Genomic DNA, 12,061 nt, shown 5'->3' on the forward strand with positions numbered 1-12,061 from the left:
AGGCTTTTCTGTTCAGCCCAATACCCCTAAAAGCTTCTTCTGCTCTCATTAGCAAACTCACAGTTTCCTTTCTTTTAAGTTGCATTGCCCGGGAAAATGTGTGTGAAGGAGAATAGAATTGAAACCTTAGCCTTTTAAAATATTTGTCTACAAATTGTATTGTTTACTGAAAATAGATCAGGATCCTCATCCTAGTTTTACCAATACCTTTGAGAGAATTACTTTTTGCAACATTATTTAAACTTTATATTATCTCTAATATTTCCATTTATAAACTTAATTGAACAAATGTGGGCATAAAACTTAAAGAGTATTTATGAATATAAAATACATATGTGTGTGTATGTATGTCTGTATATATAAAGAAGATAAAGTGGTTCGAAAGACAAAAATGATTGATACATTGAAAGGAGGTGTTACATCTTTGATTTGATTTTCATATGCCACCAACTATGAGCTTTTATCTTTTAGCTGAGTATTTATTTTCGGTTCTTAACATGTTGGCAGCAATAGAATACTCACTTACTAGTTAACAGACACTTACTCAACATCACCACATCAGTTCCTGGGAAAACACTACGCCAGACAAGTGTGGTATCTGCCTCCTTAGAGCTCATCTTACAGTGGAGGGTAAAGGCTGTTAACAGGCAATTACAGGGTGCTGAGTCAGGTTTTCAGGTGGGGTAGTACAGAGTACCCCCGATGTAGGAGGGCTTTGTCAGTGGTAAATAAAAAGGATAAATGGTTATTTATTTGAGAAAGTTTGGGAATAACTAGTTATAACATTTCAACAGATGACTGAGAAAAGATAACAAGCATAATTTATAGATAGATGAGGGAAAGGAAGAGAGGAACCACTGTCCTAAGAGCTATTTTAGAAATAAAATGTAGAAAATTTAAAAGAGTGCTTGTTGAAGGAAATTGGAAAAGTGAGGAGTTACTTTAGTTTTGAAGGTGTTAAATTTGACATGTGTTAGGACCACCATTGAAGAAAAGGGTCCGATTGTGACACATAAGGCAGAAAAGATACCAGCTTTTGAAAATCTTTACTTTTTTATTTTGCTGAAAAGGTAGATCATGTGAAACCTGGTTGATTTCAGCAACATGATTAAATACAGATTCATCTAAACCAAGTAACTAAGAGAATAGTTTTTGAGAAACGAATACCCTGAAAGCCAAAGACATCTCTATGTTCTGGCAGTTTGATTTGAGGTAGGACTGTGAAACAAAGGCTTATTGTCAGTCCCTACTGACTGACATCATACATTTCTCTATCAGCCGGATACATGTTCTGGTCATTTTCTTACCTTTCTAATAACCATTGAAATGAACCACCTATTTTCTGATGTACATATGTACACATATGTGTGTGCATAGGTGTGTGTATGTATGAGTGCCTGTATGTGTATTTGTATATGTGAGAGTATTTGTCTTTAATAAAATAACTTCATTTATACTGTATTATTGATCAAGTAAACTATATTAGTGATATAGTCATTTTAATCAACTTCAATTGGACCTAATAGCATCAGTCATATGTTTAGCACATGTTTGGGCATTTAACAGATTAAGGTTTATCTGCAGTTAGGTTGGAGTTAATATTAGTCATTTGTCATTTTTTGGACTTTTGCTGCCTCTTTGTTTACTACCTAAATGACACTAGTCAGCTTTGGAATAACTTCTTTAGGACTCTTCCACTTCCATCATAGAATAGATCAGTTTAGCCATTTTTAAAAAACTCTAATTTGAGCAGAGTTGCATAGAGGTGGAGCTAAAATAAAAATAATTTAGTGAACTATTTTATCAAAGAACATAGATTATTTATATTGAAGCTTGGCCTTAGCATGCTGAGAAATATTTTCAAAGAAAATTATTTTTCTTTCTTTTTACAGGTTTCAGTCTACGGGAAAGTTAACGGGACACCTGGGCCCTGTCATGTGCCTTACTGTAGACCAGGTTTCCAGTGGACAAGATCTGATTGTCACTGGCTCCAAGGACCATTACATCAAAGTGAGTATGATAGAGTTGTTGAATTATGTTCTGAAGCATTCAAAGTCATTCACCCTTTCTCTTAATCAATTTTTTAACTATTTTTAGCCTTTGTTTTTTTCTTTATCTTTTCTTCCTTAAAGAGTTCCTAATTTTATTATTTAATCATGTATTCTCATTTTTGATAGGAGATAGATTTGGAGGGATTTTAAAGATTTTAACTCAGTCACCCAACTAATACTTAAGTCTCATTGTCACCATCTTTTATACTGTGCATATTATGGTCTTCAGATTTATAAAATTATGAGATAAGGTGAGGAAAAATGTATAGTTTGATTCTGCAAATGTTAAATTTGGGATACTAGCAGAGGACATCTTCGTGGAGGCCCACAGTCTATTAGAACGGCAAGTCCAGAGCTCATGATGACTTACAACTAGAGATGAAGGTTTTGGTAGCCATTCAAATAGAAGCAGATGTTCAAGGAGTTAGAGTAGATGACATGAGCAAAGGAGAGAGATGTTGACAGGACTCAGCCTTGGGAAATACCTGTAAGAACCAATAGGAGTAAAAAGGGTTCTCTTGAACCAGTACAAGAGAGAGAGTGTAAATACTCTTTGCAGAAGCTTTGATTAAGAGAGAAAATCAGGTGGCTTGAAAATAGAATGGGGAGGCTGGGTGAAATGTGAAGGAATTAGCCAAAGAAACATATATATGTATATGTGTGCATATCTATACATATCTATACATATACATTTATACATATATACACACACACAGACAACAGTATGGTGATGGCCAGAGGAAAGGGTTAGCTGGGGCTGGGAGGAAGAGGAATAAGGGGCAGGGGATATGGGGACATCAGCAGTAGTGTCAACAATAAAAATAAAATTTTAAAAAGAAAGCAGAATGGTATAAGGGAAGAAGATTTTATATTTAGTAGACTTGAGCATGGTTATATGCTTAGGAAATGGGCTCAGTGGAGAATAAAAGCAAAGGAGAAGAATGAAGTGGCAGTTGAAGGTAGCAGGAGGAGTTTGAATCAGATCAGAGATGTGAAACTTGGGAAGAAGTAAGTTCACTTTAGTATCTGAAAAGAAGGGAAGGAGAACAGAATATTTGAAGATAAAAGGAAACTCTAAAATGTAGAAAAGGATCCAAAAATATACTACCGATCATGCTAACCTTTGCAGGAACTCACCAGATCACCAGCTTAGAGAGATGAGGGCAACTGAGGTGAGCAAAAATTTTTGAAATAAGGGGAAGGTACTAAAATAAAGTGTTAGGGGAATTTGAGATGATTACCAGGACTGCAGAGCTTTCTAATAGTGCTTACATAACAATCACATCATTTATTTGAATTTTAACTAGGTTGATATTTAGTATATTTATTATTAAGTATATCATTTGTACACTGATACATGAAAAAATTCATTGCCTTTCTTAGAAGTCTACATGTGACATGTAAGCAAAAGTACTGTGCAAATAGGACTCAGGTTCATCCTGAGTGGTTCAGATCAGGTTAACTTAGTTAATTTGATAAGATGCTCTAATGAAGCAAGTCATATCTGGTTAATACACATATGTATGTGTTTCTGTGAATGAACATATATAAGTGCTTATTTTGAAGTTAAATATGATGATTGTTTTCTTTCTGCCTTTTTTAGATGTTTGATGTAACTGAAGGGGCTCTTGGAACTGTGAGTCCCACCCACAATTTTGAGCCCCCTCATTACGATGGCATCGAGGCTCTAACCATACAAGGGGATAACTTGTTTAGTGGGTCCAGAGATAATGGAATCAAGAAATGGGACTTAGCCCAAAAAGACCTTCTACAGGTAATGTAAAACCTTTTCATGGAATGGAGTGGGTACTTCAAAACAATTTAGTAGTCCATAAGAATTTGAAGAGCCTCCATGTAGATCTTCATTGTGGAGGAAAATATTAACAAGGGCTTCCTCTTCAGGAGTGTTTCATTGTCACCCACCTGAGTTACTTACTATGAGAAAGACAACGTTCAACACTTAATACCTCATAGATCAGGGGACAATAGACACTGATAGAAGTTGAAAGATCTGGGATTGTCTCATGCACGTGTTCATTAAATAAAATCAGTCTTGGGGTAGAGCAGTTACAGTTTTTCATTTTGTTTTGTTTTAGGTACACATATTTCATAGAGTACCAAATTTAGCTAAAGTCAAAGTAGTGCAAATGATTCTTTACCTTACAAGAACACCGTCATGCATCCAAAAATGATGGTTTTCTCATTTCCTGTAGAACAGTAGTTGGGTTGAAGTGTTTTGTAATACAATGGAATATTGGTCTTTTCCTAATTCCCCAGGGAAGAAATTAGTTAACAGATGAAATTGTTCTCAACTTCAACTTTTCCCCTATACATATATGGGTGTGTGTATTGCAGCTGCTACCACTTTCTTGCTTGTGATGAGATAAAACCAAAATAAACAAGTAGCATGAATATTAATAGAAAAAATGGCAACAGATGCATATATTGCATTCAAAAGCTTTTATAGTTCATGATGTGGTTTTTATATTGTGTATATAAAAACATTTGTGCCTAAAAGATAGTTATACAGTCCGATCTTATAATTATTATCTGTTAATTATAAATATATAGGTTAGTTCCAGTCTTCTACAAAGAGCTTTAGGCCTCGTGTTCTTTACCAGAAGCTGAAAGCACTGGTTCTGTGAGGCAGTCCTTAGAGTCTGCACACTAGGCTGTGTCTTCAGACTGGTTGTGTTCCATACATTTTGAAAAGGTGAGATGCTTACTACCTGTGAAGAGGATGTGAGGCTTGAAAATTTTGTATGCTTTACAGGTTTTTTAGATTCTATAGATGTTTAACATTATAGGCCTTTAATACTGATAATACTGATGACAATTAGACAAATTGGGGAGCAAATTAGATTTACTTCTTTAAGCCTCTAAGAGTGATTGCTTAGAAAAATAATTTTTACAATTTCCAGGCCATTCAACATTGCAGAAATTTAGTTTTGTCAATAAAAATGTTTGTAACTTTTTTGGGTGTGAAAATGTATGTTTGGAAGGCTCCCCTTAAGCTTCTGGTTTCTCTTTTTTCTCACAGCAAGTTCCAAACGCACACAAGGATTGGGTCTGTGCCCTGGGAGTGGTGCCAGGCCACCCGGTTCTGCTCAGCGGCTGCAGAGGGGGCATTCTGAAACTCTGGAACATGGACACTTTTGTGCCGGTCGGAGAGATGAAGGGTCATGATAGTCCTATCAATGCCATATGTGTTAATTCCACCCATGTTTTCACTGCATCTGAGTAAGTTTTTTTGTATGTGATTTTTCTCTATATTGGCTACTTGTGTTCAGATTTAATAAATAAGTTGTAAATATCTGGAAACATAGAACATGAAAACCTTGAAATTCCTATTTTATTATAGTGATTCTCATGTCTGCCTGTGTGTCTGCCTTAAGATGTGTGGACTGAACTAACAAGCAAAATAGAGACAGACTCATAGAAAGAGAGCGGGACGACAGCTAAGGGTTAGGAGAGGGTTGGGGGTAGAAGGATTGAGCAAAAAGAAAAAAAGGACTCAAGGACATAGACAGCTGTGTGGTGATTGCAGAGAGGAAGAGGTTATAAGGGGGCTAAATGTTAATGGAGAAAATACAGTACCCCCCCCCCTCAAGATGTCTTATTTACATTTTCTGATGTATACTGTGGGTACTGAGTTTGGGCTCCCCCGCCTTCATAATAGTGTTTTTCCTTATATTACCACTCTGCTTACACCAACAAGTCTGCTTCCAGATGACTAATTTCTAATTTTCTTTCTCCAGAAGGGCAACAAACTTGCTTTTCTGTACATTTTGAACAAGTCTTTAAAGTATCTCTTTGTGCCTCTTCCACTTTCTTTTAAAGTACAAGTACATAGTAAAACCACCTGCTTCCTCCTTCTTATGGAGGTTGGGTTGACTGATTCATTTGTTCACTTATTCATTCACGACGAGTCTCCATTGTGCCAGGCACTGTCCCAGGCTCTTGGGAATAGAAAAGTGAACACAACAAACCCAGACCAAGATGTAGATTCCAATGAGAAAACAAGAAAAGAAAGAAAGAAAATATGTTAAATCGTGGTATGTGCTATGGAGAAAAATAGAGCAGGGAAGGGGTGATAAGCATATCATGGAGGCACCCTGGCTGGCATGGCTCAGTGGATTGAGGCCCAGCCTGTGAAGCCAAGAGTTGCTGGTTCGATTCCCAGTCAGGGCACATGCCTGCATTGCAGGCCAGGTCCCCAGTAGGGGGTGCATGAGAGGCAACAACACATTGATGTCTCTCACCCTCTCTTTCTCCCTTTCTTCCCCTCTCTCTGGAAATGAATAAATAAGATCTTTTTAAAAATAAAGTATATTTTTTAAAAAAGAATACCATGGGGCAGGGGTTACATAATAGGGTAGTCCATGAAGGCCTCATTGAAAACGTGACATTGAAGAAGATGCTTGAATGAGGTGGAGAGTTGTTGTGACCATACAAAATGGCATAATGTATGTATAAGGACTTAGGAAAGGAAAGCATATGCACTATAATGTGAGGCATTGGTCTCATCCAAATAAAATGTAATTTTTCATGAATATCTATTTTGAAAATCTCCCTAGGTCATTTGTGCATCAGTCATGTTACTTAATTTAATTTGAGCACCTTCTTGATTTGTCTATTCTAAATGCATGGTTACCCTGATTTGATTTTGAAACCCCTGCTGTGTTTCTGGGGTATCTCATAATTTGTGCTGTTTCCATCAAATCCCTCTTTTCATTTGGAGTTACTTCTTTTTATCTCTAAAGTCCATCAAAGCCAATTTATTTTATATTTTTCTAAAGTGCTCACCTTCAGTGCTTCATTAATACTATTTCCACTCTGCCATTGCTTTCTTAAGAGCCACCATCTTTGTGTATTCCCTTGAAAACTTGTTGTGTCCTTGATAATTTACTGAAAATGATGAACACCCTGCAGAGCTGCAGGACACTCAGTATAAAACTACAGAAGTACCGTGTGTCACTGTGGTCTGGTGGGTGAGGTATGATTGACTGTACTTACCTCTCTTCCATCGTAGTGTCTTAGTTTTGAAGACCTGAACTTTTTCTCAGTTTATCCATTGAGTGTTAGATGGGAATGTATTTACTACATAACTTAAAAGACAGAAAAATAGTAAAATCAAAAGGCCTATTTTCAAATTAGTTCTACTAATTTGTTATTTAAAAAACATTTATATTCTAAATGCTTTGTAAGTCTTAATTCATTAAGTCTTCATAAGAACTCTAGAAGGTAAATATTATTATTCCTCTTTTACAGGTGCTCAAACTGAGGCAGTTCATAACCTGTGTAGTAAATGTAAAACCCTTGTATAGTAAATTGTAAAGTCCTTGTATAGTAATTCCATCCTATCTGATATTTCTGGATCTGTTGTCATCAATTGATTTTTCTTACAATTATGGGTCTCACTTTTCCTGTTTCTTGTATGTCAAGTAATGTTTTTTGGATGTTGAACATTATAATGTGTTTCTAGTATCTGGATTCTGTTGTATTTTTTAAAAGACTGTTGGTTTTTGTTAGGCAGTTAAGTTACTTGTGGTGCGGCTTCATCTTTTTGAGACTTTTTTAAACTCTTCTACTGAATATTTCTACAGATTTCTACTGAATATTCTGGGTGTTTGATGATAACTCTCTACTTTGCTGATCAGAACTTAAACGTCTCATAGCCCTCTGTGAACTCTGGAAATCATTCAACTTAGAGCTCACTAATGGTTGTTTTGTCTGGCCTTAGTCTTCCTTTTTCCTGTGCAACTTAGCCTTCCATCCGACGTCATGGGCCCTCTTGTTAGATTTATGAAGTTCTTTCCCCATAGCTCCATAGTTCTTTCTGCGTAGCTCTCTTCTCTTGTCTACTTGGCTTTGCAAATTCCAGATACTCTGCAGATTTTCAGTTCTGTGCCTCCAACTCAGCGGTTCCATGGTTCTCTGCTTGGATTGCCCCTTCCTGTACTGTGGTCTGGAAAGAGCTTCTGGGCCCGAAGCCAGTGCTGTCACAGAGCTCACCTTCCCTGTTCCCCTTTGCTCGGGACCGCAGCCCTACACTACCCATTGCCAGGGCCGGAAAAGTTTTGTTCCACGTATTTTGTTAAGTTTTTACTTCGTTTACATCAGGAGAGCTAACCTGGCACCAGGTGCTCTGTTATGGCTGGTAGTGGAAGTTCAATTCTCTTGAACTTAATATGTCCAAAACTGAACTCCCAGTCTTCCCGAGAAACTGCTCATTCCACAGACTTCTCCATCTCGGTTGATGACTTCACTTTCTTCAGTGTTGCTTGGTCAGGACCCTTCATCCCTCCCTTTCTGTCATATTCCATATCCAATCCATCAGCAAATCCTGTTGGTTCTACCTTTAAATTGTACCTCAAACCTGACCACATCTCTTCACATCTTCTGCTACCCCACTGATCCGTCATGGCCAGCCCTTGGATTATAACAGTAGTCTCCTAAACAAGGCTCCTTGCCTGTAGGTAGTCTGTTCTCAACATGGAAGTGTTTTAAGTCTCTTGAGTCAAATCATACTCCTTCTCTGCTCAAAACTTTGCAGGAGTCTTTCATTAAACCTGGAGTAGAGGCTATATTTGATGTGACCCTCTCAGCAGCTGTTACCTCTCTCACCTGACCTTTGAGTACTATGGCTTGTTCTTTCTCTTGCAACCTCAATAGCCTCTTTGCTGGTCCTTGGACATTCCAAGTTCACTGCTCCCTTAGGACATTTGCCCTGGCTGCTCTCTTTTGCTGCAGTGCTTTGCCTTCCAACATCCTGACCTTCTTCCACTATCTTTCTTTCTCAGTAAGTGTTACATTGTTACTTTATTTAAAACTGTAATCTCTCCTATCGCCTAACACCCACCAGTCCCCTTTACCCCATGGTCTGTCTTTTTCTATGACATTTATTACTTTCTAATAAACTTTATAATTTAATTACTTATTATGGTTTATTGCCGATTTCCTCTTGCTACAATGCACAGTCTGCAAAGGCTTAGGGTTATGTTTGTTTGTTTGTTTGTTTGTTTATACCTAATTTATCCTAAGCACCTAGAATAGTACCTGGAACACAGCAAGTTCTTACTAAACACTTGTTGAGTCGATGGTTGAGTGAATAAATGGATTTGGATGAATGAGTGGATGAATGAACGTACATCCTTGCTGTTACCCATGAACATGTGCCATGTAGGCTGTTGAGATGGATTATTATTTTCCTCCCAGTTTCATTGAGATATAATAGACACATAGTGCTGTATAAGTTTAAGGTGTACAGTATAGTGATTTGACTTAGATTGTGAAATGACTACAACAATAAATTTAGTTAACATCCATCACCTCACATAAATACAAAAAAAGGAAAAGGAAAATACTGCTTTTCCCCCTCATGATGATAACTCTTAGCAATGAGAAGATTATGGATTAAAAATTAGAAAGCCTGGGTTCTAGGCTTAACTCTTCCCTCTACTATGTTACATAGTAAACGAGGCACTAGATTCTTCCTATCCTTGAAATGGATTGCTTAATCTCTGAAGTGACTTCTACTATTAAACTCTATGGAAACTCTTTCTTTTGGCTTTGGGTTTATTAGGAAATGGGAGAAAATCAACATTCCCTTTAAACCATGAGAGACATGGTAAGAAATGTAATTATGTAATGACTGGTCCTCAGTACCCACATATTGGGTGATCAAAACACACTTCGTATATTTTATGTTCTATGGTTGGTGGAGTATTAACCCACTTCCCAACAGCCTCCTGCTTTTTCTGTGTGCTTACACTGATTTCATCCAGACATAATTCTTCCTTACTCCTTCCAGGTTCATCAAGTCCCCGACATCCCTGCCCCCGCCCCCGCCCCCGCCCTCTTCCTTTCCAGAGGCCTCCCTCTCACCTGACTCTGGGCTGTTGTGACCGAAGGCCTCTGACCATATGTCATATCCCAGCTTGTTTTCTGTAATAATTAGTGCAGTAGAGTGGCTGAGACACTGGGCCCTGGAACCAGACTGTCTAGGTTCAAGTCTTGGCTCTATTACTTACTTTGGGATCTTGGGCAAATTATGTACCTATCTGGACTTCAATTTGCACATCAGTGAAAAGGGGAGTAAGAGCACTATCTACCTCTTGTGGTGGTTAAAGGGAGTTAAATGCATCTGTATATGTGAGGGGCACATAGTAACAATGCCTAACACCTACTTTCGTAATATGAGCTATTTTTAACGTCATTATTATGGGTGCCTGTTAGATATGCTGATGAGACAAGATTCACTTTTACTTATATCTATTAAAGACCTATTCATAAAATGTTTCCATGATAAGCAATTTTAATAGCTATTTCTTTATTTTTCTGCCTCTTTTCTCATGTTTATTTTTAATTTATTGTCTTTTAGTGATCGAACTGTGAGAATTTGGAAGGCTCGCAATTTACAAGATGGTCAGATCTCAGACACAGGAGATCTGGGGGAAGATATTGCCAGTAATTAAGCATGAATGAAGATAGTCATAAACTGAATACTGTGATAATACTCTGTATATTCTTCATGGAAAATGTTACCCTATATTTATTAGGCAAAAGCTTGTGAATGGGATTAACTGGAAAATATATCTGAATCCAACTTCTGAATATAAATGTTTTCTAGTAAAATTGTGTCCTATCTTGTGCGCTTAATATTAACATGTCCAAATATATATCTGCCCTATAACTGATATACTGCTTGATTCGCACTTTTGTTGTGGCTGGATTTTTGTGGCTAGCTATAAAAAAAAACACTCTCAAATTATTTGAATTACAAAATGTCTGCTTTTGTGACAGTCAGAAAATACACTTGCAATATAAAGCAACCCACTGTTAACTCATTCATATAGGCTGTTTGGAAGACTTACTGTATTTAAACATATTGGAAATGTTAGTCAAATTGTAGTCTGTTTGTCTTGTATTCATATCAGTCTGTGGAAGATTCCCAACTTTCAAAGCTCTCTTAATGTAATGGAAGAAAAATAACATGGGAATAGTGTTATTGGTTTTTCATAAGGTGTAATTGACCTTAATCTGCTAACAAAGAATGTTAAACAGTTTGTGTTAAATTTTGACGTTTACTTGTATTGACCAAAGTTTTGCCGCTGTGTTGTATCCTGTGCTCAGGACTAAAACGCCATTACATTGTTTTGTTAGTGCTGTGCATACATTCTGTGATGGGAAACTTTTTTGATGTCCTAACAGAAATATATTTTGATCTATTTTCCTATGGAGTTGTTTCTACGATCACCTTTTAATTTCATTTTTATTTAATAGTACTGTTTCATTGCCCTTTTATCTAATTTTTTATATGCTGCTAAATATATTTTAAATACACTATGTTTGCGAACTTGGTAGCTATGATGAAAACTATCATTTGTGGTGGGGAAAGCTCTGTAAATAGGTAGATTGTAAAGAGAGAATGTCTTACTTTGTAACTGTATGAATTTTTAAATGCTGTAGATTGGATTTTACAAAAGGATGTATGATTTTTGTCTGCTCAGAATATTAATTTGTAAATTCTGCAAGTTTCATTTTTATTTAGATGGTATAACATTTGAAACTGTTGCCTTGTGACTTTTGTTTTTCTGAAAATACCTGCTTGTACATGAAAGCTTAGCTAGGGCTTAAATAAACAAATGTTGCTATGGATTATTTTTATTCTATTGCTCTTTCTCTAATTATATGAAAATGGTTAATGTTTGTAAAACTTTATTTTACCTTGTGTAATATTAGGAAAGCCATTCTTTTGTTATCCAGCACTTTGTATACATTACTTTCTTTGCTCATTAGGCATGATATATTCTTGAAAAGTTTAAACCATAACCTAATCTTGATGAACCAAGGACACTCACTATTTAAAGGAATTTAATCAAGCTATATAATTTAGGCATTTGAACTTAGATGGTAAAACAAATGTAAATCATTCCCATAAATTTCAGGACAATAGTGCATGGTAGTAACTTCTCCTTGGAGAAGACGCAGAGGTTGTGGTGACTGGT

At 36.6% G+C, this 12,061-nt stretch overlaps 1 protein-coding gene across 13 annotated transcripts in view; it reads left to right on the forward strand.

Moving 5' to 3' along the window:
* KIF21A (kinesin family member 21A) overlaps window positions 1-11,711 on the forward strand; it is a 137,294-nt gene extending 125,583 nt beyond the window's left edge. For all 13 annotated transcript variants that reach the window (XM_045829082.1, XM_045829083.1, XM_045829091.1 and 10 more), the window contains 4 exons: window positions 1,893-2,010; window positions 3,655-3,825; window positions 5,092-5,291; window positions 10,435-11,711. In XM_045829082.1, coding sequence (XP_045685038.1) covers window positions 1,893-2,010; window positions 3,655-3,825; window positions 5,092-5,291; window positions 10,435-10,528 — 583 coding nt within the window. In that variant the 3' untranslated portion in view covers window positions 10,529-11,711. The remainder of the gene's footprint in view (window positions 1-1,892; window positions 2,011-3,654; window positions 3,826-5,091; window positions 5,292-10,434) is intronic.
* Window positions 11,712-12,061: the final 350 nt, after the last annotated feature.

Source organism: Phyllostomus hastatus, unplaced genomic scaffold, assembly GCF_019186645.2.
Source record: "Phyllostomus hastatus isolate PE091 unplaced genomic scaffold, TTU_PhHast_1.1 phas_scaffold_93, whole genome shotgun sequence".
Classification (NCBI taxonomy): Eukaryota; Metazoa; Chordata; class Mammalia; order Chiroptera; family Phyllostomidae; genus Phyllostomus; species Phyllostomus hastatus.